The sequence below is a fragment of the Delphinus delphis genome, chromosome 11 (assembly GCF_949987515.2).
Source record: "Delphinus delphis chromosome 11, mDelDel1.2, whole genome shotgun sequence".
NCBI lineage: Eukaryota > Metazoa > Chordata > Mammalia > Artiodactyla > Delphinidae > Delphinus > Delphinus delphis.
In genome coordinates this window covers 5267373-5294147 of record NC_082693.1, presented here as the reverse complement: position 1 = coordinate 5294147, position 26775 = coordinate 5267373, and the positions used below count along the sequence as shown (strand labels likewise).

Genomic DNA, 26775 nt, shown 5'->3' with positions numbered 1-26775 from the left:
CACTGAGCCGCCAGGGAGGTCCCTCATCCCCTTATACCTTTTTTGCTTTTATAAATATAAGATCACACAGGTCATCATATTCTGTAATGTCTTTTTCATTTAACGTTAAATCCCAATCATCTTTCTGTGTCACTAAACATTCTAGTGCATGCTTAATGGTTGCCCGTATTGTATTGCAGGTAATCATAATTATTTTATCACCAATTCTCAGGTTTTGGATATTTAGGCTACTAAAAATATTTTTCTTTTTTAAAATAATGTTTTAATGAACATTCTTGTTGCAAATATTTCTATATATCCATAATTATGTATCTGTAATATATTCCAGAAATAGAACTAGCTCAAAGTATATTTTGACATTTTAAGGCTTTTATCAAACCCCTTCCAAAGAGTTTATATCAACTTAATAGAAAATGCTAGTGGTCCCCTCACCAAAAATGAGTTTAGTCATAAAAAAATGAGCAAACAAAATTTTGTCCATCTGCCAGGTAGAAAAAGGTACCTCAACATTTTAATTAGCATTACTTTAATATTAGAGATTAATTTTTTTCTTCATATATTTTTGGCCATTTACATTTATTGCTTTTCTCTCTTTCCTCCTGGAGTCTCTTTCTATAAGAATGGTTTGTAAAAATTTTTATATTTTAATGATATAGTTGGAAATGTCTTTTATTGTTTATATTACTGCCTTTTAATGTTTAATTGTCTTGTGGCATACAGAAGTTTAAACAGTTCATTTAATCAAAACTACTGACTTCTTTTACTTCACTGTTTGGTTTTATGTTTAGAAAATCCCTCTATAGTCACTAGTGACATAAATAAATGTCCACATATTTATTCTAATGCTTTGTTTTTTTACCCAGAAAATAAGTCATCCTGCCATGTATTTTTGTATTGATATAGGATAAAGATGTTATCAACATTTACTGAAAAATCTACCCTTTCCCCAAATTTTGAAATATCACCCTTATCACACTCTATTCTTACATATATTTGAGACTGTTTCTGGACTTCCTGTTCTATTCCACCGATCTGAATAGTTCTGTACCAGTATAACCTAGCTTTAGTAACTATTATTGCTTATAATACACTTTAATATCTCTTCACCCATTTCCTAATCTCTTTGCCTTAGAAAGCCTGTGACAGCTGAGAGCTGAATTAAGGCAATTCTGTGAGAACCTCATCATTCTGACATTTTCACCAAAAAAAACCCACCCCAAAACAAAAAAAAAAACAAAAAAGAAGAAGAAAATGCCAGCTAGAGGAACTACCAGACAAAGCCCTCAGATAGCTTCCTTCAAGTTCCAGAAATCACTGCATACAATACATGCTATGCCAAAGAACAACTGCAATCTTCATGATGACAAGCAATACTGGTATCTTGGGCAAACTAACTATGTCATACACTTGCTCTTCAGCTCTTCTAAAGCCCTTTGTGTTCCATTAACTGTGACTCAAAGACTGGTCTATGTGCCCCTGCTCAGAGAAAGGTACACTGAAGGCCGTGTCCTTCCCAGCTTAGATTTCATGGTTCCATACTGTAGTCATTCCTCTGCAAATATCCTCAGCAAAACCTTGTCCCCAGCACCTCTCCACTATCCTAGCACAGCAAAACCCCTTCTCGGGTTAATCCAAGTATCTGCCTTCTTTGTGCCTGAACCCCCAGCAAGACACAGTTGCAGAGAAAACAGCCCTGGGCTAACTGGCTTCCCCTTACATTTCTGATCATGAATTTCAAGGGGAAGGCTCAGCTCTGCTTCGCAGTCCTACTGTGCGCTCCCAGGAGTGCTCTTTTCCTCTTCTCTCAGGCAGCGCTTCCTATCTTCTCCTCCATCCTCAAATTGTCCATATACCTCTCTCACCCACCCCATCCTGCCTTTTAGCTGATGATCTTGTCTTTTCATCTTTTTCTTAATGATGTCTTATGAAGTACGGAAGTTTTTAATTTCAGCGAAGTGTAATTTATCCATTTTTTTCTTTGATGGAGTATGCTTTTGATGTCGTATCTACAAAATCTTTGCCTAACCCCAGGTCTAGAAGATTTTTAAACGTTTCTTCCGAAAGTTTTATAGTTTAACCCTTACGGTTAGGTCTTGGATCTATGTTAATTTTTTGATGTCTGCTGTGAAATCAGAATCTATGTTCATCCTTTTGCGTGTGGATAGTACCATTGTTGAAAAGATTATCATTTCCCCATTGCAATATCATGGCACCTCTGACAAAAATCTATCGTCCATAAACATAAAGGCTGATTTCTAGACTCTCAATTCTGTTTAATTGACTTCTTTGTCTATTCTTATGCCAGTACCACATTGTCTCTATAATTATAGCTTTCAAGTAAGTTTTGAAATTGGAAAGCTTAAGTGCTCCAACTTTATTTTTCTTTGTCAAAATGGTTTTGGCTATTGTGGGTCTTTTGCATTTCCGTATAAATTTAGAATCAATTTGTCAATTTCTGCAAAAAAGCATGCTCAAATTTTGATAAGATCGAGTTGAATATACAGATCAATTGGGGGAAAATTGCCATTTTAACAATATTGACTCTTCCAACCCATGAACATGAAATGTCTTTCCATTTACTTAGGTCTTCCTTCATTTTCCTCCTCAATGTTAGGTGATTTTCAGTATATAAGTCTTGTATTTCTTTTGTTAAATTTATACCTAAGTATTTTATTTTTTTGATGCTACTGTGAATAAAATTATTTTATTTTCAGACTGTTCATTTGCTAATATATGGAAATTGATCTTTATATATTGATATTGTGCCTTGTAACCTTGCTGAACTTGTTTACTGGTTCTCAGTTTTGTGTATGTATGTGTGTATCAATAGATATTTAATGGACGATTGATAAAATGGACCAAGATCATGTAACTAATAACTACAAGAAAACTATGGGCAAAATTAAAGTCATGCCTCTGCCTTAGCCTCAGGGAAATAAACCAAGTTTTCCCTGGGGCTGAAGAGAAGTGTGCACACACATTTACAATGTTGTGAGGAAAAATGCCTACACTGCCCTGTGTATCTTACTTTTCCCATCACTGTGTCAGATAAGTATGACCTACTGCCGCCTGGCACAGAGGCTGGACTGGCTGGGCAAAGGTAAAGAGGACAATGGCTAACTCATCCCAGAGCATCTCCACTGAGCAGTAAGCAAAGTCTATAAAACCATTTCTGCTCCTCTATTCCTTGGAATCCTGGTCTAAATATCTCTTGACTAGAACCTGGTATCTTTTGAGCCTAGTGTTTTATGGAAACCGTGCTGAACACTTTTTTTGTAAATAATTTTCCTAGAGTATATAACTGATTACACACTAATGTACTAAATTGGGAACTCAGGGAAACATACATCTTCCAGCAGCTGGTTGACATGGAAACACAATACAGTTTTTTGCACTGAAAAAAAACTTTACTAAACTAAATCGATGGTGATAGTGAAATGTGACAATATATGAATCCATAATGCTGGGAAAATATACCATGTCTCCTGGCTTGGAGAGAAGAATGTCGTTTCTCAAGAAGCAAGTAGGATTCTGGGCCAATTATTAGGTGAATTCGGTACTTTTCCACTGGGCAGATTGAGTCTTAGTGTTTCGTTTTGTTTTTTTAATTTATTTTATTTTAATTTATTTATTTTTGGCTGCGTTCGGACTTCGTTGCTGTGTGTGGGCTTTTCTCTAGTTGCAGTGAGTGGGGGCTACTCTTCATTGCTGTGTGCGGGCTTCTCGTTGTGGTGGCTTCTCTTGTGGCGGAGCACGGGCTCTAGGCGCGCGGGCTTCAGTAGCTGTGGCTCAGGGGCTCTAGAGCGCAGGCTCAGTAGTTGTGGCGCACGGGCTTTACTGCTCCACGGCATGTGGGATCTTCCTGGACCAGGGCTCGAACCTGTGTCCCCTGCACTGGCAGGCGGATTCTTAACCACTGCGCCACCAGGGAAGCCCGGGTCTTAGTGTTTTAGTTTTAATTAATTCAGTAAAAAGGTCCTAAACCTAGCTGTGAGATGATTGAATAATTTCAGGTAAGTCACATAGCTTAACTGTGCCCCATTTTTCCTGAGAGCGAATTTCAACAAAGAGAGCATATAACAAATGATCAGTCTTGCAAAGCCCTAGAAACTGTACCCTAAGCCAGCCATTTCCAACCTTTTGGGGCATCGTGATGATCTAGCAAAATTCATTTGATTTTGCAACTGTACTTATTCCCTAAAAGTGTTTTGTTTGATTATCCTTTGATAGATTAAAAACATCACTGGAGTTGCACAAAACCATCCTTGGGAGTCACTGGACTATGGCTACATAACAGTCTAGGGCAGGGGTTCTCAGACTTTGGTGACAGAAGAATCATTTACTCAAGCGGACTCCTAGGTTCCCTCAATTCGGACTTAATATAAGCATTCAGGAGCTTCTGATAATGATGGCCTTTGGATGGTTCTTTGAGATATACTGGCCTCAGGGCCAAGACAGTAAGGTTTCTGGAATAAATATCATCCAAGAAAGACACTGAAACATGTAACCAACAGACCTGTGAGCAACAGGTTTAGAAATCATTGTTGTTGTAAATCACGGTTCTTTCATTTTAACAGGCTGCGCTATTTTAAAGTCAAACTCCAGCCACCTACCCAACAAAGGCAAAAGTTTTCCCTCTGGCATCTGGATCCTTAATTGCATTAACAATTCCTTTGGTGACATCCACAATCTACAAGAAATTATAACACATGTTTAAGTAACTGTTGAAAGAGAGAGAAACAGAGAGAGATGGGGGAGAGAAAGGAAGAAAGGGAGGAGGGGAGGGAGGAAGGAAGGAAAGCAGGCCACATGGATCACAACAACAACAGAATGATAAGATTAAGATGACGTCATTGTCTGTTTTCAGAACGCTCCTAAAAGAACCCACATCTCAAGAGCTCAAATAACCTCCACATGGGAGGGTCACCTGAATACCTTCTCCAGTCGGAGCGCGTTAGCTTGGCGGGCATCCAGGCCTCTCCCACCGGCTCCAACCTCACCCCCTCCTCCTCCTCCTCTCGCTGTCACTGTGCTATCACAAAGCATTAGTCCAAACCACACGGAACTGCCAATATTCTACCATTTTGACTTTTAAAAATAATAATAATCTTACATGATTTCAGACCCCGTGGTTTTCACTAGGGGTGATTTTGGCCCCCAAGGGACATTGGCAAATGCCTGGAGGCAGTTTTAGTTGTCACAGCTTGGGGGGTGCTACTGCCACCTGGTGGCTGGAGGCCAGGAATGCGGCCACACATTCCACAGCAGCCGCCACGGCAAAGCGTTACCGGCCCAGGAAGTCCACAGTGCCCCAGCTGAGAGACCCTGGTTCAACACAACGTGGACTCCGACATGCTCTCTCACCTCTGGGCCCCTGTACACACCGCTCCCTCTGCATGTGAATCATCTTTAGGGTCTCACGTAAGATGTCCTTTCCTTGGAGGCCTTCCCTGACCCTCAAGTCTGGAGTAAGTGTCCTCTGACCTATTTACGTAAAACCCTCTCCTGTCATAGCACTTATCACGTTTCATGACGATTGTTTTGCTGACCTGCCTCTGACCATCTTGAGGACAGCAACGTGTGTCTGTGTCATTAGCATCTCAATATTCCCATTGACGTGCAGTGTGCCTAGCACATTAAGGGCTCAATACAGTTTTCTTGAATGAACAAGTGAAGACAGAGAATACATGTACCTCTTAGGTAAACTGAGAGGCAACCAGTCAAAGCAAGCTGACAAAGATGAAAATGATGGAATTACAGGATTAGGATAAAACTGGAAAACTGATCACCTGACTCTTGAATTCAGAGAAAGCTCCTTTATCCAGGGTACTTACATATACTGGTTGTTTCACTGTCTTCTTGCCCAAGGAAATAAGAGGGACACCACCAAACCATCGAATACCTGGCAGAAGAAAGACAACATTCTTAGAAGGCCTAGGCTGCCTGAAGACGCACGCATCTCCAGGTGCCCCAAGCTGGCATAACCATTTTGCGTGGTAAAAATAAGGAAATAAATGTAGCTGACTCTGAGGCAGTTAATGGTCCTACAAGGGGCAGCCATTTGTTTTTCACACAACAAACATAGAAAGTAAAAGGGCCAAATACTTAGGGACACAAAGAACAAGGGAAAGTAGTCAGGTGGCTTGTCTACCTGTCTTCCACTCTGCAGTGCTAAGCACATGGCCACTCCCAAGACTGCACTCTACCTGCACCCTATTCTAATCAACGGATCAGCAATACAACTAACCCAGAGAAAGATGCAGGTGAAAATAGGAATTCAGTGTATGATGAACGCAGTACCACAAATACGTAGAGAATGGAAGTATTTAATAGATGACGCTGAGATAATCATTCTACTCTTTGAAGGAAAAAAAAAAAAAAGAAAGAAATGGCTCACATTGTGCCATAAGCCAAAACAAAATCCCAAGTGGCTTAAATGTAAAGGTAAAAAAAGATTTTCTCAAAAAAACTTTCTTCTTTTTGTTTTTGGCCACGCCATGCGGATTCTGGGATCTTAGTTCCCAGACAAGGGATTGAACCTGTGCCCCCTGCAGTGGAAGTGTGGAGTCCCCACCACTGGACCACCAGGGAAGTCCCTTAAAAAAAACTTTTAAAAGTAGAAATTATTTATAAGAGCATCCAAAAGAACAAAATACTTAGGGAGAGACTAAACCAAGTTGGTTAAAGACTTGCACACTGAAAACTACAAAACATTGCTGAAAGAAATTTAAAAAGACACAAATGGAAAGACATCCCACGTTCATGGATTGGAAAACTTAATATTGTCAAGATGTCAGTACTACCCAAAGCAGCCTACAGCTTTAATGCAATCCCTATCCAAATCCCAATGGCGTTTTTGGCAGAAAGACAGGAAACTCCATTCTAAAATTCATATGGACTATTAAGACATCCCAAATGGCCAAAATAATCTTGAAAAAGAAAAGAAAAAGAGTTGGAGGTTTCACACTTCCCGATTTCAAAACTTACTGCAAAGCTACAGTAATCAGAACAGTGTGTAGTGATCAAAACAGTGGCATAACGACAGACATAGACCAATGGAATGGAATAGAGAGATATAATCATTGCACATCTGGCCAAAAAATTTTTGACAAGGTGCCAGCACCATTCAAAGGAGAAATGATAGTCTTTTCAACAAATGACGTTGGGAAAACTGAATATCCACAGGCTAAAGAATGAAAGTGAACATTACCTCACACCATACACAAAAATTAACTCAAAATGGATCTAAGAGCTAAAAGTACAAAACCCTTAGAAGAAAACACAGGGGAAAAGCTTCATGACAACAGATTTAGCAATGACTTCTTGGCTAGGACACCAAAAGCATAGGCAACAAAAGTAAAAATAGATAAACTGAACTACATCAGAATTAAAAACTTCTGTGAAACAAAGGACACAATTAACAGTGTAAAAATGCAACCTACAGAATGAAAAAATGTTTGCAAATCATATGTCTGACAGGAAGGGGGTTACTATCCAAAATGTATAAAGAACTCCTACAATTCAACAATAACAAAGAACCACCCAATTAAAATATGAGCAAAGGACATGAATAGACATTTCTCCAAATAAGATATACAAATGGACAACAAGCACGTGAAAAGATGCTCAACATCACTAATCATTAGGGCAAAACCATCAGATATTACCTCATACCCATTAGGATGGCTACTATCAAAAAACAGAAAATAACAAGTGTTGACGGGGATATGGAAAAATTGGAACCTTGTGCACTGTTGGTGGAAGTGTAAAATGGTACAGACATTAAGGAAAAACACATGGTAGTTCCAAAAATTAAAAATAGAATGATATGCTCCAGCATTTTCACTTCTGGATATACATCCCAAAGAACTGAAAGTAGAGTCTCAAAGAGATATCTGTACACCCGTGTTCATCAGCATTAATCAGATAAAATAATGCAAAGGTGGAAGCAACCCAAGTATCCACTGACAGATGAATGGATAAACAAAATGTGGTCTATACATACAATGGATTATTATTCAGCTTAAAAGGAAGGAAATCCTGTCACATGCTACAACATGGATGGACCTTGAAGACATTATACTAAGTGAAATAAGCTAGTCACAAAAAAAGACAAACACTGTCTGATTCCACTTATATGAAGTACCTAGAGTAGTCAAATTCATAGACAGAAAGTAGAATGGTGTTGCCAGGGGCTGTGGGGAGGGGGGAACGGGAAGTTTTTGATGGATACAGAGCTTCAGTTTTGCATGATGAGAAGAGTTCTGGAGATTGTTTGCAGTACAACGTGAATATACATAACGGTACTGAACTCTACACTTAGAAATGGTTAAGACTGTGTGGTCTGCTCGGGCTGCCACAATAAAATACCACAGACTGAGTGGCTTATTTAAACAAGAGAAATTTATTTTCTCATAGCTCTGGATGCAGGAAAGTCCAAGATCAAGGTATCGGCTGATCTGGTTTCTGGTGAGAGCGCTCTTCCTGGCTTACAGGCAGCCGGCTGCGTTCTCACATGGCTTTTCCTCAGCGCACACAGGGAGGGAGAGGATGATCTCTCTCTTCCTCTTTTTCTAAGGCCACTAATCCTGCGGGTTAGGACCCCACTCTTATGACCTATCACATGTGTCTGACAAAGTAGGATGCTACCTCTTTGTCTTTCAAAACCAACACCTAAGTGACTTGGAAAACAGACTGAAAGTGAGGCAGCACTAAGAAAACCGGGGCTTCGTAGGTCAAGTACAAATGAGGCACTGACCCCATGCCAGGTGCTGTAACATAAGCTAGCTACTCCATTAACCAGCACACTGGTCCTCAGGGGGACATCATCATGTTCATCTTAACAGATGAAGAAGCTGCGGAATTCAAAGACCTGCCAGAGTCCCAGAGCTGGTCAGTCCCAGGACCCAATTCATAGTCAGGTCTCGAACTCCCAAGTCCACGCTCCTTCCAGGCATCTAAGCTGCTTCTTTTGATACAGAGTGACGAAGATCAAGAGAGGGACCATGCTGACTGGAAAAAGAGAACCTTTGGGGAGAAAAAGGCAACTCGAGGAGAAAAAAATTCAACCTCCATCTTCCAGTCAGAGAACATAGTTTGCTTGTGATTAACTTCAACCTGGTTAACCAGCATTCCCCCTCCTACTATTAAGGAAGAAGACCTACTTGCAAAATAATTGAGGAATCTATCCTCTCTTCCAAAGATGTCCGATGGCTTTATGATGGTAGCTTCTGGAAATGCGTCTCTCACTTCTTTCTCTCCAGCAGCCTTAACAACCAAACACAGCAGAGTTCTGCGGTGAGTTAACGAAGCTCCCACTCCTTCCACTACGGGGACGCTACGCATATTTCAAGGTCGTGTTTCCTCCAGGTTAAGGGAATCATATTATTCATAACACTCAGCTACAGTCACCCCCCGCCCCCGCCCTTATATTCAGTTTCGCTTTCCACAATTTCAGTTACCCGCGGTCAACTGCGGTCCAAAAATATTAAACAGAAAATTCCAGAAATAGTTCGTAAGTTTTAAATTGTGTGCTGTTCTGAGCGGCGTGATGAAATCTCATGTCATCCTGCTCAGGCCTGCTGGCACGTGAATCTCACATCGTCACAAGAAGAAGGGGGAGTACAGTCAGCAGACATTGAGTGAGAGAACGGGGGGCCATTCATGAAACATTCATAGACATTCGTGAAATTTTTATTATAGTCTATTGTTATAGCTGTTTACTTTATTAGTAGTTATTGTTGTTACTCTCTTACTGTACCTAATTCATACACGAAGCTTTATCACAGGTATGTGCATACAGGAAAAAGCGAAGTATATATGGGGTTTGGTACCATCTTCGGTGTCAGGCATCCACTGGGGGATTTGGAATACATTCCTCATGGTAAGGAGGAGACAAGTCTACACGGAAATTTTTTAAAAAATACTAACACATAAAAACGCTCCACCTCTTATAGCTCTTGCTGGGTTTCTTCCCATATTTATTCTAAGGAAGTTTATGTGGAAGAAGAAAGAAGAAAAATCAGAGTAGACTCACTTCCTAGACAAGGTGCAGATACCAGCACCTGGTTCAGCCATCCTGCCTACCCGCACCCGCTGGGGGTGACATCAGAGCCCCGGTGGACTTGGACCTCCGTTTCTTGAGCTTCTCAACTCCAGGGACCTCGTCTTCACCCCACTTCAGCCACTCTCCACCTGGAGGCCTCAGACCAGAACAACCCAAGTGCCCCTCCTCTGAGCCCTACATGAAGACGTGCCGCTTTCAGAGGACCAGCTCCTGGGCCGCCAGCCTGTTCTCTGCTCCTCTGCTCCTGAGATGTGTTCCTTCAGCTTCTCGGGGACCCCATTCCACTGGGTCTGCCCTCCTCCACACCAATCCCTCCGAACGTCCCTTGCCCCACATTAGATTCCATGGCCCAACTTGTCCATCACTCTCTTAGCGATACTGTAGACTACCTGTCCCCTTGTCCTCTACTCCACCCACCAGGCAAAATCCCAGTCCTGGAAGAACCCACTAGCCTCCTTCTTTAAGCCATGCACTCCTGCTGCCTTCAGAGCTACAGGAAAATAAACAAGTACAAATCATCAATTGGTAACACATAAATTCCTGTCCCCAGTTTTAACCGGGCTCGTAACATTTCCCAGAAATAGGGTTTCCTTCTAATTAGTTTACATTTCCAGTTGACAAATTTCAAACCTTTTCTGTTCTATTCAAATTTCTCCCTTACTTTCCCCTCTTCCTTCCAGTAAATGACTTCATCTTCTAATTCAAGGAGAAAGTACAGCAGCAGAGAAAAACCACCTGGTGTTCCCAGTGCTGAATCTACAAAGCCAGGGGCACGAAGCAACATTCTCTCCTCCTTCCTGACCAGAGTGGAGGAACTCACCTCCTGTCACTTTCTCAGAAACCTGCCCATTACTCCAGCCTACATATCTGCAGTCAGGCTCCCCTTACCTGCACCTTCCCACCAGCATTTCAACGTCAAGATCGTCTACCTTAAAAGAAAAAAGAAATTCCAACTCCACATGCCCCTCCAGCCTCCTGCCCCCTCCTTCCTCTTAGTAAACCACCTGAGAACAGTGCTGTCTTACTGTCCCTGCTGCCTCCGCCCCTGCCTGCTCTTCACTCACTGCTGCCCCGACACCTGCTCAAACTGCTCTTGATAAGCCCACCGAGGACCTGCGGTGTAGACCCCGGCTGACCCTGCAGCTCTGACTCACCTCTTCATCTTCTCCCTGCTTCTGTAACCTCAGACTCTCCTGGCGTCCCTCCTGCCCCTCCGTCTGCCCTGCTCAGTCCTCTTGTTTGCTTTTTGCAGGAGCACCCTTCTCCTCCTCCCCCACACCCCCCCGTCAGTGCTCCTCTGGGTGCTGTCCACAGCTCTCTGCTCTCGATTCATCCCCACGAGGCCACCTGGTCCCCTCGTGTTGCTTCAGTTAACAACAAACAGTGGGGACTCCCACGTTCATATCCCCAAGCACGCTCTTTCTTCGGAGCTCCAGGATCTTAAACCCCATTCTCCACTGGGACCTGGGTGACTGACATGCACTTGAGCTGCAACCTGAGTCCAAAACTGGGTCATCCTCTTCCATTCTCCACAAATAACACCTCTCAATTTGTGCTACACGCTGGGATTACACAGGGGGAGGTGTAAATACTGATGTCCGAGTTCTACCCCCAGAGCTGTGATTTCCGTTGGTCTGGGTGCCCTGGGCATCAGGATTTTTCAGTCCCCTCCATGATTCTAATGGGCCACTAAGGCTGAGAACCCCGTCCCCAGCACCCGGTCCTTCTCAAGGGTTCCTCATTTTGTTCAACAGGAGCGCCATCCACGCAGGGGTTTAAGCCTGCGGGCTGGGCACCGACCCCTCCCTCACCCTCACCACTGACTACCCCACCTCCGCCCCCTCCAGACAACTGCGAATGCGGGTGATTCTCTGAAAGCTAGGGCAGAGGCAGGCACGGGCTTCACTCTCTCACTCCCTCTCCCTCGCTCTCATACAGAGAATAGTGTGTACGCTGATTTATGACTTATAGTAAGCCTTACGTTAAGTACGGTAATGACGGTGAGCAGGCCTGTAAAATTTTTAAAAAGTATTAATTTTGACTTCAGGTTAAATCATTGCTACTTAAAAGTGTAACTATTGATATTATGAATTCCAGCAATAGTAAGAAAACCAGCTTATCACAGAACGCTTTGAAATTCCGAGCCAGGTGTTCTTAACCAATTCCTATTTTTTCCTTCCAGGAACTTTGATTTTGAGGTTGTTTTTGTAAAGATTCCCCAAGGCTACTTTGCAACACCTAGTGCATCTGGAATTATTTTCCTCAATGGACTAGAAACTAGATGTGGGCTAAGACCATGTGTGTTTTATTTACCCTGTATCCCCAGCGCCTACTACAACATGGAGCACACAGTAGGTGCTTAACAAATAATTTGGTCAACTAAAGAATGCAGTGGAACCAAAAGCTGGAGCCAGTGTCAAGGAGCTCTGCGGTCCTTATCAACCTGACCCAAAGCAGGCTCCTTACGGCAGGAACCAACTGCTGAAGGCATTCCCGGGCACCACAATCCCTACTGAGTCCCTGATGATAAAACATTGCAGGTTACAGACCGACTCCAAACCAGGCTGCTCAATCCCTAGGCACAATCTGGACCGCAGTGGGGTTTCTGGGAGTCCAAGAAGCCTGACTACAATGTGAACAGCCATTTTCCCTGGCAAATACTTACCCTGTCACCCCCAGCCTTCACATTACCCCTCCAAGCATGGCATAAGATCATGACTATGCAAGGGGTCAGAGAAAGAAGGATGGTCCTTTAACTTTGGTGGCTGACACAGGTATGACTCTTATGCAGGAAGCATACTCTACCTTTTGTGTTTACTCTGTAATTCTATGATGTGCCAAGAAACTTTACACCCTGGAGGGTGGGTAATAGTATGATCTAGCCATCTTTGAGGCCGCTTAGCACAGTTCCCTGCAACAGAAGGCACTCACTACAACTCAGCCACACAAAAATCACATCCTGGATATGGAGAATCAGAAATCCCCCTTGATTCTGGGTACATCAGTGAGAAACCTTTCGCACTTAAACTCACGTTTCCAACGGGCTAAGAAACTCTAGCTCTGTGAACCACTTCCCAAATCAACTTGTTACTTACCTTATTTCTCAGATATTTAGAAGAGCTTTTAATATCGGCATTCAGATGTGAAACGTGAATAAATTTTTCAACTCCAGCTTCCTTGGACACTTGAGCGATTGCTTGGGGAATCTTTACAAAAACATCCTCAAAACCAAAGTTTCTAGCAGGAAAAAATAGGGATCGGTTAAGAACACCTGACTCAGGACTCCAAAGCATACTGTGATAAGCCGGTTTTCATACTATTGCTGGAATTCATAATATCAACAGTTACACTTTTAAGTAGCAACGATTTCACCCAAAGTCAAAACTAATATTTTAAAAACATTTTACAGGCCTCCTCACTGCCATTACCACACATAATGTAAGGCTTACTGTAAGTCATAAATCAGCATGCATACTATTCTCTGTCCTCAAGGAATCCCAAGGCTGAGGCCCTTTAAAAACATCTGGCTGCACTGACTGGGCGGGGAGGGGAGAAGCGCTGGGTGCTGGAGGGGAAATCGCTGCTCACCCCCAGGCCTTTGCTCTCCTCAGGGGAAAACAAGGAAACTAAAAAAATACATCAGTGCTTGCTTCGGCAGCACATATACTAAAATTGGAACGATACAGAGAAGATTAGCATGGCCCCTGGGCAAGGATGACACGCAAATTCATGGAGCGTTCCATGTTAAAAAAAGAAAAAAAACGCATCAGTCACCAATTAGATCCAACAACACGAACGAAGTGTCTGCCCTGTACAAAGCACTGCTGGTCATCACGGGGGCTATAAAGTTGGATAAGACCCTCCAAGTCATCAAAGAACTTAAAAATATGTGATGAGGCAGACGTCCTTAAATGAGTCTCAGTCAAACTCTCATAAATGTGAAGAAAGAGGCGTGAACAGAGTGCTGCGGAAGCACAGGATTCCAACATTATTTGTTGATAAACGACCCACACAAGGGCTAAAAAGAACTGCTCAAACTGGTACTCATGCCATCTTTGATTAACAACGTGGAGAATAGATCGAGAACGCTGTTCACGCGAGAAAACCCAGTGTTCAGCTTGCCGGTCAGTGGGACAGGAAAACCCTCCTTCCTGACCCCACCCCAGCCGGTGATGACTGGCATAATCACTGGCACAATCGCAGTGGCTTTTTATTGCTTCGTATACCAGACTTACCACCAACTGAATCCCCGGCTGGGGGAGGACTGGGGTTAGGTGGGGAGGGTGGTCACTGGCTGTGGAAAGGTTGTTCAGTCAATACTCATTGGTGAACTAATGAAAAATGTCACAACTACAATCCCTGGCATGTTACGTGCCCAACAAATGTCTACTGAACCTTAAGCCAGCTTTGCAAAGGAGAAACGAGGGTCAAAGACTTACTTGGTTTCCCATTCTCGCCCAACGAGATTGATGACCACGTTGCTGTGCTCCACAGCTCTTCGGATCGAGTCCTTGTCTCTCCCGTTCCATTCCTATAACAGCAGGAGCCAGCCACATGAAAACATCAGGGGTGCGCCCTGGCACAAAACACGTCTGTAGCTCCCCCCATCAGCAAGACTCACAACGGGCCCTCTGTTGTCGTCGCGAGACGGTGCCCTTTCACACCGGCTCCACTGACTACAACAGAAACGCTGCTGAGTCTCTGGCTCTTCCGGAAACAAAGAGGTCAAAGCACATTTTATTCAGGTAATAGCAGGTGACAGAACTAGAAAAGACACTATTCATTTTCACGGGGCAGAGCAGTTTTTGTCCTCCCAACTGCCCCGCAGAAGCCTGTAAAGGAATCTAGCAATCCAGTCTCCCTTCCTGAATGAAATACAGCCAAAGAACCGAGGATCATTTGGGAGGCAAACTGACTTTCCCTTGTTAGCACCAACCAGTCAGACGGAAGATAGGAGGGGTGTCTCTCAAAGGTTAACGTTAAATTGGGAATCCTCATGACTATTTTCTTATTTCTTTTTAACTCTTTACTCTTTATAATCCCAGATCTGGTCATTTTTGCTTTAAAGACATGAAAACAGCACTCAGAGAGAAGTGACCTGCCTATCAGCTCCGGGTGAGCTGATGGCAGACTTCGGTGGAGACCTGCACTTGTGAGCAGGCGTTTAGGACTTAGGTCAGATCAACGTGTCTCGTCCAAAACAGTGACAAGGGACTAAAGACCCCCAGACAAAGGCAGAGCATCTTCTATGTTAAAATGAAAATAAAATTTGAAAGCATTTTGAAGGAAGATAATAAGTAGTATGGATTTCTTAGCTGTATCTGTGAGTGAGGGGGGTGGGAGGGAGAGTGAGAAAAGAGGGGAGAACGGAAGAGAAGCGGGGGGCTGGGGGAGAAGGAGAGACAGCGAGCAACAGAATGCCTGTGCAATTTAGAAAAGAGAGGGAGGGCTACGGGAGTCAGATTCAAGAGCAAAAAGATGAAGCCCTCGCCAGGCAGCGCTGGTGACAACTGACTGTGGAGGACGCAGTACGAGAGACGGAACGCAGATTCCACCGTGCCATTTACTATCAGTGTACAAGTGCTCTCTCCAGACGCCATGCAAAACTTGAAAATACGACCTACCCCACGGGGTTGCTATGACGAGTAAGTGAAATATACAGAAAATCTGCAGCACAGCGAGCAACACGCTCAACGAGAAAAGCGCTCTGCACATAATGAGCTTAACACGGCCTTTTCAGAGAAGACGACACAGGCGGGAAAGGGTGAACCCAAGAAGACTCAGAGGGGAAGAGCTTGCGGCATAACTGCGTGAATGGCCCAAGAGTGATGCCCGGAGAGGAGCAGTCAAAAGGAAACCAAGTTCCCAGGAATAAAGGCCCAGGGGCACGATCAGGCTGGTGAACCAAACGGCTGTTCAGACGGCAGTTTCCAACAGAGACTAAAGTGGGGAGATCGGCACCCCACACCCCATGTGGTCCCTCCTTCTCAAAAATAAACAACAACAATATACTGAGGCGTCCCCCCTGTTACAACTTTCCTGGGCTTCCCCTTTCATAAACATGACCGTATTCAAAGTTATGCACTTTGTGTCTGTACGCCCTGTTAAGACTGAGTTCCCTGTGGTCTTGTTCAACAAGACACACTCAGAGCTTAGCTCAACGCCAGGAAGGGAGCAGACACAATAAACACCCATGGAAAGCATGGAATACATGTCATTCAGCTTAATTCCATGACTCCACATTTGCAAGCCGGTAAAAGTTTTCATCCATCACTTGTGAGATACGTCAGTTTTGAGGATTGACAGGATGACTGATGATCTTCAGTCACAGAGAACTAGGAAAAGGCTAGGCTCCTCTAACTGTAACACCAAGCAGATACTTGAGAAAGAAGATTGTGGAAAAGAAAAACACTTCAGAAATAAGAAATTTCCAATATAAATATTATATTTAGCTTGTGAACCTTCAGTAAAGAATAAATGAAAATGCCATTAAAAATAAGTCAAAATTTAATGAGGTCACAAATAATCTGTGTGCATAAAATAGATTGTTTCTCCACAGGAAACTGCAGGCACTGGGACAGCGTCATTCTCTGTGGAAAGGACCTGCGCACTGTAGGGTGCTCTGCATCCCTGGCCCCTGCCTAATAAACCAGTATGGTCTCCGGTCACTGGGACAGCCAAAAGGGCCCACACATTTCTCATCACTCCCTTGAAGGTTCTCCCCACACAATTCCCCCTACCCTGCTGGCAACTAACTATTGGCCTAAAGGAAGAACCTGCAGGTTGAAGAATAACGACAGTGAATGCTCAGGAAGAAGTGCTGGAAGTCAAGTCTATCCAAGCCAACCAAGTTATAAAACACCCTACTTGTGATTTTCTCTGTCGAAGCACTGCCCAAGAGAAACATAACACGCGGCACATATGTAATTCTAAATTTCCTCTTAGCCACTTTTAAAAGAATAAAAAGAAACAGGTGAAATTCATTTTAATAATATTTTATTTGACCCAATTTATCCAAAATACTATTTCAATATGTAATAAATGTAAAAAATTATTAGCAATATATTGAATATTATCTTCTTCGAACCAAGTCTTTGAAATCTGACGTGTAATTCACACTTACAGCGCACCTCCATCCACACCAGCCACATTTCAAGGGCTCAAGAGCCACACATGGCTGATGGCTACTGGCCAGCATAGGTTTAGAGCAGAGGGTGGCAGACTATGGCCCACAGGCAAATCTAGCCTGCAATCTAGCTTTGTAAACAAAGTTTTATTGGAACACAGCCATTTGTTTATATATTACCTGTAGCTGCTTTTAGGCTACAAGGGCAGGGCTGAGTAAACATGACAAAGAGCCTATGACCTGCAAAGCCTAAAATATTTCCTATCTGGCCCTTTAGAGAAAATGTTTGCTAACTGCTGGACTAGGGTTTACAAGAATGGCCTGTGAATGGAGGATGCCCTTCGTCCACTCCGGGATGAAGTTGCTGCTTTATTATACTGCCTCTCTATGCTAAAAATGACCTCAGTAATTTACATTTATCAACTCCAATAGTCAGTAACAGGGGCTCTTACCAGAAAGATAATCTGGCCCAGGTCACCCATTGGGCGAAGGTGCATGGTATCATATGGCTCACACCGGTAGGGGACGATCACCTGTGACCCCATGCGACCTAAAAAAGAATGGATTGGAACAAGGGTCAACGTTAACATAATATGGTTACATTATACAACAGTGATTTTGTGACATTTAAATTCTAGTATGATAGGTGAACTGATTCTATTTTTAGTAAGAAACATATTTTGCCATGCTAGAGATGTCATAACTTTTCAGAGCCCCCTTTCCTGTATTAACGTCCGATATAGGAAGTCTGGGCCTGTTCATAACATACAGCAGACCAAAATCACATAAATCCAAGATAGGAGTAATTCAAAACACCGTTACAATGAAAAGAAACAGTTCTCATTAGGCAACTGTAATAAATGGCTTTGGAGTACGTTGAACGCAAGGAACTTTACCAAGGTGGTTGACAACATAGCGGCCCAGGAATCCCGTTGCTCCAAACACAGTGGCCACAATCCCACTGACTGAGGAACGCCCACCTTTCCCATGAGGTGTGAGTGCAGGATGAAGCTGGCGCTGGGGTGGGCCACGAAACACAGATGTGGCTATTGTAGTAACAGAAGAACCTTAAAGAGAACCCCAGAATATACATAAAATTGACCATGAATTCAAACAGCTTCTTTTCCTAGAAACACGACATTATTTTGCTATCAGTATTTTCATTTACTTAGGTTACAGTTTAAATTTAACTTTTATAATTTAAGTAACAACAGCAATAATAAACCAAATTATTGCAACAAACAATCAATAGGACATAAGGAAATGTATAAAAGTTAGAAAGCAAACTCCCTGCCCCATAGGATATAGTTTACCTAAAAAGATAAATCACGTTGAGAAAGGTAATAATAAACAGTTACAAATTAAGAGAGTATAAATCTCTACATGAAAGGAGCAGAGAGAATGCAAAGTAAACGTGCCATAAGTTAGAGAATCATGAGGAAGGACTCCTGAATAAAGGGTTTTGAGAAAGATCTGAAAGAGTAATAACAGGAAAGATAGATTTGCACGTGAAACACATAACACATCTAACAACGTAGGGGTGGGAATGAATAAGCCCAGCACAGGGAACAGCAAAAGACGTACCTGGAACAGACTGTAAAACTGATGATGAATGAAAAACAGAGTTGATGATATGGGTTGGAGGTAGAGGTAAGAGATTATTATTATTATTATTATTTTTATTTTTTGAGGTACGCGGGCCTCTCACTGTCGTGGCCTCTCCCATTGCGGAGCACAGGATCTGGACACGCAGACTCAGCGGCCATGGCTCACGGGCCCAGCCACTCCACGGCATGTGGGATCTTCCCGGACTGGGGCACGAACCCATGTCCCCTGCATCGGCAGGCGGACTCTCAACCACTGCGCTACCAGGGAAGCCTAGAGATTATTTTTTTAAAAGAGTACAGTTCAGGGGCTTCCCTGGGGGGAAGCCACATGCCGTGGAGCAACTAACTCTGCGAGCCACAACTACTGAGCCTGTGCGCCACAACTACCGAAGCCCGCAGGCCTAGAGCCCATGCTCCGCAACAAGAGAAGCCACAGCAATGAGAAGCCAGCGCATGGCAACAAAGAGTAGCCCCTGCTCACTGCAACCAGAGAAAAGCCCACGTACAGCAACAAAGACCCAACACAGCCAAAAATAAATAAATTAATTAATTAGTTTTAAAAAAATAAAAATAAGAGTACACTTCAGACTTAATAAAAAACTAATGAAAATCATCAAAAGTAGATAAGTAAGTAACTAAGAAAGTATCAATAAGTCTGTTCTGCTTTCTAGAGCTGACTTTCCAGTGGCACTATGCCCAGAAACCACTGATTTTCCCATCTAAAAGTATGGAATTGGAGAAAAAGCCTAGCTTACCGAATAGTTACTGCAACCATAGAGACTAGAAACAAACAATGCAGATCAGACACATAATAGTAACAAAATAATAATGTATAAATAACAGCTAAACTTACAAAGGCACCTGGCATCGTTCTTAGCGCTTAATAGATATTATTTTATTTCACACTATCTTTATTGCCACTTTACAGATGAGGAAACCAAGGCTCAGAGGGGTTACATGACTAACCCAAAGAGCCTGCAAAGGAAACTGAAAAGTGGCCCAGTGAGGTGAGAGGAAAGAAACAAAAGAAAATGGTGTCTAGAAGCCAAAAGAAGAAAGTGATTGATGGAGAGAATAGTCAACTCTATCAAATGCTGCTGAAAAGTGAAGTAAGAGGAGGGCAGAGGACCCTAGGATCTAGAAAATGTTGGCTGTAAATGGCCTGAACAAGAGCAATTTGATTGGATTAGGAGAGTGCGGCAGGGAGGTCCTAAGAGGAGTATCGAAAATTCTTCTCTGGGGATACGATGTAAAGGGACAAAGAAAAATGGGACTAGAGGAACAGAAAGACAAGGAAGGGTTCTTTTAATTTGAAATATTATAACATATTTAGATGTTGATGGGAACGACCCAGTAGAGGGGAAATGTTAATGACTCAGGAGAGGGGAGGAAGAGGGAAGGGAGGATGGGATCAAAGGCCAAATGAGGGAACTGGCCTTCCATCAGACCAGGAGAAGCTCATACACTGTAAGAGGGGGGAAAGCAGAGAATCATCCCAGCTCAGCTATTAGATTTTCATGGTGGGAAAAAGATTGTTCCCATCTGATTCCTTTCCGTTCTCTGTAAAGCTAAGAATAAGACAGAAGCACGTGTTAAAAGTTTTAGGAGACTGGCAGTGTTAACTAGTCATATAGAGAAAGGGAAAGCAAATTTCCTAGAAAAAATGTGCTGAAAATCCACTTGAGATTTGCATTCATGGATTTAAAATAAGGACACTCAATTCGTTTGGAGTTTTCCTTAGCTTAGCCCTCAGCCGCTCAGGGGCAGGCAGGAAATACGTGGAAAGCATATGTGGAAAGCTTGCTCTAATCAGCATTGATTTTTTTATGTCAAAGGGATAAGGGCTGGGGAGTTGAGAATGTATGAAAGGGAATGATTAGAATGATGAGTAAGGAAGTTAGGGCACAGGATAAAGGACAGAGCAAATAAAATGAGAAGAATTACTGGAGTCTAGGTATGAACATCTGCAAGGACTGTTATGAGGATTGGAGTCAATGTGTGTAAAGCACACACTAAGAATTCCAGGAGTATTTTACTATTACTTTGAAATTCCTCAGAAAGTAATATTACACTAACCTCACGTGGTTATTTGTTTTTGCAACAATTACCAGCCAAGCATTATTCTAGAAACTGTGACTAACATAGTAAAAAAGACAAAGTCCCTGGCCTCATGAAAGTTACATTTTAGAGGGCTGATACGAAAATTAATAATAAATGGGTAAGGGCTTCCCTGGTGGCTAAGTGTTTAAGAATCCGCCTGCCAATGCAGGGGACATGGGTTCGAGCCCTGGTCCAGGAAGATCCCACATGCCGCGGAGGAACTAAGCCCGTGCACCACAACTACTGAGCCTGAGCTCTACAGCCCGCGAGCCACAACTACTGAGCCCACGTGCCACAACTACTGAAGCCTGCGCGCCTAGAGCCCATGCTCCACAACAAGAGAAGCCACCACAATGAGAAGCCCGCACACCACAACGAAGAGTAGCCTCCGCTCACCGCCACTAGAGAAAGCCTGCGCACAGCAACAAAGACCCAACACAGCCATAAATAAATTAATTAATTAAAAATAATAATAATAATAAATGGGTAAGTACGTCACGGTGCCTTGCACACTGTAGGTTCTCAATAAATATGTTATTACCCTCTTTGGCTCCAGCCTCTCCATTTTCTTCCATTTATTAGGAACACCATTAGGAAAATAATATCCTTTATTCATTAAACCTACTTTGGTTTCCTACTGTTAGTATCTAAACCAATAGCCTCCAAACATATTTGCTTCCACACCGCGTAAGGGTTTTTTTTTAAAGTATTTATTTGTGAATTACATGCACGTTCTATGTAGTACGAAAATGTTATACACATTTTGCAACACACATGAAAGCCCTTAGAACAGTGTCTGCTATATAGTTTGAACCATGTGTTAGCTATTGTTACTACTACAGAAAACTTTTTTTCTTTAAGTTCTAATGCTGTATTTTTATACACCATTGGTTCCTCTTGCAAAATCCACTTGGAAAACCACTGGTCTAAACTCTGCTTGGCTTTCAAAGGCCTCCATTATTTGACCCCATCTAACGTATTCGACCTCCTTTCCTACTATTCCAGATCTTCAGGTAGTCATCTCACTGCCTCCATTCTCACCCCCTTGTCCTTGCTAGTGCCAGGAAAATGTCCAACCCCTCTGACTTTCCAGATCATAACAACCCTAAAAAAAAATTTTTTTTAAATCAATGGAAGCGCTGCAATTCTCCACTGCCCTTTCAATCTTCCCTCCCTACTTCAGATGATCTACTTTTTCCCTTTTCTGATTTCCTGTGGTACTTAATAGTCTCGCCACATTTCACTATATATGTTTTATACAGTTCTGTAGTGTTTTGATTATGTTACACACTAGACTTGCCTCTCCCGAGTTTACTCAAAAGCTTACTTTACCAGAGAGTGTAAAGCAGGGTGGTAAAGAGCACAAGCTACCGTGTCAAGTTAAAAAAAAAATGTTAAAGGAAAAAATTTTATGAAAATGTCTAGAACTGTGGTTAGCCGACAGCAGGAACTCAGTAAATTGTCGTTATTACCATTCACAACCTACACTATGTGGCACCAATGTAACAGTTTAACAAGAACCAGCAAATGTCTTTGCAAAGAAGTGAGCGCTACGAAACCATCCATTATAAGTGATGTGCACCAACCACCTGCCCAGAGGCGTGGAGGCGCTCTACCCAAGATGGAAAAAAAAGAATCCTCCAAATACTCCTGACTCTCACCTCTGGCTGAACATTAGAAGTACCTGTGGAGCTTTTTAAAATTTAAGGTACAAGGAGCCAGTCTCAAAAATTCTGATTGAATAGCTCTTCAATGAGTCTACATTTCTTTTTTTTTTTTTTTTTTTTTTTTTTGGTAGCGCTCGGGTCTCTCACTACTGTGGCCTCTCCCGCTGCGGAGCACAGGCTCCGGACGCGCAGGTTCAGCGGCCATGGCTCACGGGCCCAGCCACTCCGCGGCATGTGGGATCTTCCCGGACCGGGGCACGAACCCGCGTCCCCTGGATCGGCAGGCGGACTCTCAACCACTGCGCCACCAGGGAAGCCCTCCATTTCTATTTTTTTATAAAGCTCTAAGAATGATTCTGACATGCACCTAATTTTGAGAGCAAATGATATTCTGTAATAACTAAAATGCACTATGGAAAAATGCAGTTTCTGGAGGTTGATGCAGGGCATGTTTGTGAAGGAGAGGAGGGTGAAATAATGATGATGAAGTGTAACTATATTCCCAATTTCCTTGCTTTTCTAGCCTCTCTTAGTGAGTGTAAGAGCAAATGCGTGTTTTCAACTTGAGGACCACAGCAGATCCGATCAGAGTAGAAGGGAAAATAAACTACACTTAGACAAATCCTAAGATATTCTTTTATTCTTCTTCCTTTTTTTCCACCAATGTCCTGATTCTTCTCTGTCCTGAGCATCCCTCGCTCCCCGAGGCCTCAACGCCTGCACATTTGTAGGAATGGTTTTGATTTAGAAAGTGCTTTTATAAATACTACTTCACTGAATCTTCTCGGAAACTCCCTGACGTTGTAGTATGATCATTTCCACTGTGATGCGCAGAATCTGAAGTTGAGGCCGATTAAGAGCTTGCGCAACGTCATAAAGTCAATTCATGAAGAACCTTTTCTCCACTACCCTTTTTTCCCCCCATCATTTTCAGATTCCTCCCCCGCCTTCCCCCCAATATTTCTTATAATCCCAAACGCTTACAACCCTATCAGTACTTTCTCGGTCTTTCACATGTCCCCCTTTTTCCTCTCCCCTTCGCGTTGCTCACGTTCTCCCAGCGAAGACCCCTTCCCAGGCGCACAATTTAATACGTGAGCCGGGGAAGGGGAGAAAAAAGAGGAACTGGACAGAGGCAGCTCCGGACCTAGAAAAACCAGGGTGCCCAGGGACTCAGCGTGACCGGTGCACCACGGAGCCACTCCCGAAACTTTAGATCCGCATCTTGGACTCCCGATCCGGGGACGCCGTTCCCGGTGACACTTACGTGACATTGGCAGGGCCCTGACAACTCGGGGGTGAACGGCGGCTGCCATCTTCTCCCACAATGCCCCGCCGCCGGCGCTCGGCCGCCTACGGCCACTAAGCTGGGTCAAAAGGTATCTTTCCCTGCTGTCTGCGCAGGCGCTAACCGGGAACGGAAGGGGCGGGTCCGAGGTGAGGGTGAAGAGTGGGCGGGAAGAGTGTTGGGGAGAGAGCTGGAGGGGCTGGGGGGACGCGAGGGAGACGGGGAGGAGGGGAAGTAGAAAGAAAGGAGTCTTGGTGTCGGAATCCCCGGTCTGGAGTGCACCGTAAAGATAACCTCGTATTGTCGAGGAACCTGAAGTTCACAGTGGACCGGGGACTGACTCAAGGGCAAAATGGCAGCACCGCAGCTCTCGCGACTCTCAGTTCACCGTGCCCTGAAAGTGTCAAATGGGGCGGCCCCGGTGAGGTGGGGAAGGAGGAGGCGTGGCCCCTGCGCTCGGGACGCTCTTCAAGGAGAAAACTCGGACCCAGGGGACTGGAGGGGGCGGGGACTAAGAAAAAGTGAGGATGAGAAAGGATGCCGTCGTGGAACCGGAGCAGGTTCCGTCCGGAGCCTTGGCTCTTGCTGTTCCTTTTTCCTGGCGTGTCACCAGCTCAAGTCTTTGCGGGTTGGTGACTTCGGAGACGACTTGTCTGACGTCTTCTATCATTCCACCTGTCCTTTAATTACTCTGATTTATCATAGCCTTTATCTCACCACCTGACATGAATCCAGGGATTCTTAACTTGGACTGCCACCCAGGAGTGGGCTTCAGGGGACTTCCCTGGTGGTCCATTGGTTAAGATTCCGTGCTTCCACGGAAGGACCCAACACAGCCACCCACAGGCGGTGCCCGTTCGAACACTGTTCTGGGAACTAAGGTCCTGCAGGCCGCATAGAGTGGCCAAAGAAAAAGGAGTGGGCTTCAGGAAGTCTGCGAACTTCCTGAAGTGTCATGTAAGAGTTAGTGGGCGTGTATGCCATCTGCACATTTTTCTAGGAAGAAACTTAAGATGGCTCTCTCTAGGGCAAAGGTTTGCAATTTTTTTTTTAAACTGTGGATCCGTTGGGAGTCTACATTGTTCCAGAAAGTATAATAGTATCCAGAGCTTATGGAAATTCCAGAAAGATTTGCATTTTTGAATACTTTCTTCGGGGCAACCTCCCAAGCTCCCTGAGTAGGAACAGCGATCAGCAACCTGTCGTGAGACATCTCCCTAGGGCTTATCAGAAAACAGACTCGTTCGGGGGAATCTTTCTAGGCTCGGTCATTTCTTCAGTGCTTTGTGTTTTCAGGAAGAAAGGAATGTGCGTTGCTGGGATAGACAAAAGACATGTAGTGATCAGAAGTGGCCTGTTATTAGGCTTGTAAGGTTGGTTGGTCCCACTCTACCCCACCCCCTCCGCTTACTGAAACGTCATCTTCCACAGTGAATTGGAAGAGGAAAGAAACTCTTGAAGAAATTTTATCAGAGAAGTTTACTAATGCTACACTATCACATTTCTTGGTCTCATCCTATGTTCACTCAGCACTTACATTTTGCTAATATTTGATTCTGGAGTCGATATGAATAAAAACATACCTTCCTGATTCTGATGAATTGATAGATCCCATTATCATTGGCCGCATCCTAACACCTGTGTAATATTGCCAGTTATGTTTCATCTCCACGTCAAAGAGTGCTTCACGTTCTCAATACTACTTTCAAGGTGGCATGATATTGCTGAAACAGCATCGACTTAAAACTCAAAAACTCAGAACGTTAGAGCCCAGTTCTAGTCTACCAGGTATCTGTTGTGAGCTGGGTAAGCTTCTACATCTGTCTAACAGGGAAGAGAACACTTGTCCTGTTTCCTCAGAATGCTACCGGAAGGATCAAGTGACATGGACGTGAAGGCGCTTTGTCAGCTGCAAAGTGCTGTATGAGTGTACGTGTGTTCTGTTCACATCGCACTCAAGTGTCAAAATCACAGAATGTTAGAGCTGGAGGGGATCTTAAGAGATCAGCAAGCTCAATTTCTTTATTTTAAAGATGAAGAAACTGAAACAATATAAAAGATTATCAGTAGATAAATAACCTTGTTGAAGGAAGCTTGTAAACCAGTAAGTCGTTTTTGAATTCATTAACAATTGTAATCTTTATCCTGTAGCGGTGTTCAGAGAGTCATTAAGAGTACCTAAGGTAACATTCCAAAGAGAGTGTACTGCTATTAAAGTCTCCTCAAGCCTAGAAATGGCCAACCAAACGCTCTTGGTCTGATCAATCTCAGTATGGTTCCTCAGGTCGAGAATTGCAGAGGATGGAGTAGTGCTACTGCATCTGACCATCTAAGATTTATTATAACCCAGAGATGGTCAGTTTAGGCAAAATATCTCAGAATTTTTTTTTATATAAAAGTTAAGATGCTTATAGTCAAGAAGAGTCCAGGCTGGACCCCACAAAATGAAGTGATTCCATGGGCTTTGCATAAAAAAATTTAGTAGACCCTCAATTCCTTAATTTCTTATTCTCTGCACCCATCTGGAGTTGTTCATGTGTAATACTTTCTTTGTTCTTTTAAATGGAATCCATTGGCATAACTTCCGCCTCCCATATCCCCTACCAAAATTAGACACTTAAATGAGAAAATTAATCTGGAGAAAGCAAGGCCAGTCCTTCCAAACTAAGCATCCGAGCCTTGGAATGTATCTTCACCCCTCCCCTTGGCCTTTGATCACTCAGTTTCTGGCAGCCTCAGCACTGTTGCCATGGAGACAGTGATATCACCAGTTGTGATTCTGATGTCACTCTCCATTCCCAACAAGGGGGAGGTACACGGAAGGCTGAGGGGAGGAAACAAGATCTTGAGCTGAGCACGAACATCCCAGCAACTTCATTGACTTTAAAAGTATATTCTGGAGTCTTCTGTGGTTCACTATT

At 43.4% G+C, this 26775-nt stretch overlaps 1 protein-coding gene and 1 non-coding gene across 2 annotated transcripts in view; one reads left to right on the top strand and one right to left on the bottom strand.

Annotated features, from left to right (window-relative positions):
• NDUFA9 (NADH:ubiquinone oxidoreductase subunit A9) overlaps positions 1 to 23938 on the bottom strand; it is a 29938-nt gene extending 6000 nt beyond the window's left edge. Inside the window, exons 1-8 of the mRNA XM_060024144.1 lie at positions 23834 to 23938; positions 18089 to 18259; positions 17645 to 17742; positions 14506 to 14597; positions 13162 to 13303; positions 9165 to 9267; positions 5835 to 5902; positions 4614 to 4690 (exon numbers count right to left, since the gene is read on the bottom strand). Of these exons, the coding sequence (XP_059880127.1) occupies positions 4614 to 4690; positions 5835 to 5902; positions 9165 to 9267; positions 13162 to 13303; positions 14506 to 14597; positions 17645 to 17742; positions 18089 to 18259; positions 23834 to 23882 (800 nt within the window). The 5' untranslated portion in view covers positions 23883 to 23938. The remainder of the gene's footprint in view (positions 1 to 4613; positions 4691 to 5834; positions 5903 to 9164; positions 9268 to 13161; positions 13304 to 14505; positions 14598 to 17644; positions 17743 to 18088; positions 18260 to 23833) is intronic.
• Positions 13709 to 13815, top strand: LOC132434685 (U6 spliceosomal RNA). Its single transcript, XR_009521400.1, has one exon. It is a non-coding gene; the product is annotated as a U6 spliceosomal RNA (small nuclear RNA).
• Positions 23939 to 26775: the final 2837 nt, after the last annotated feature.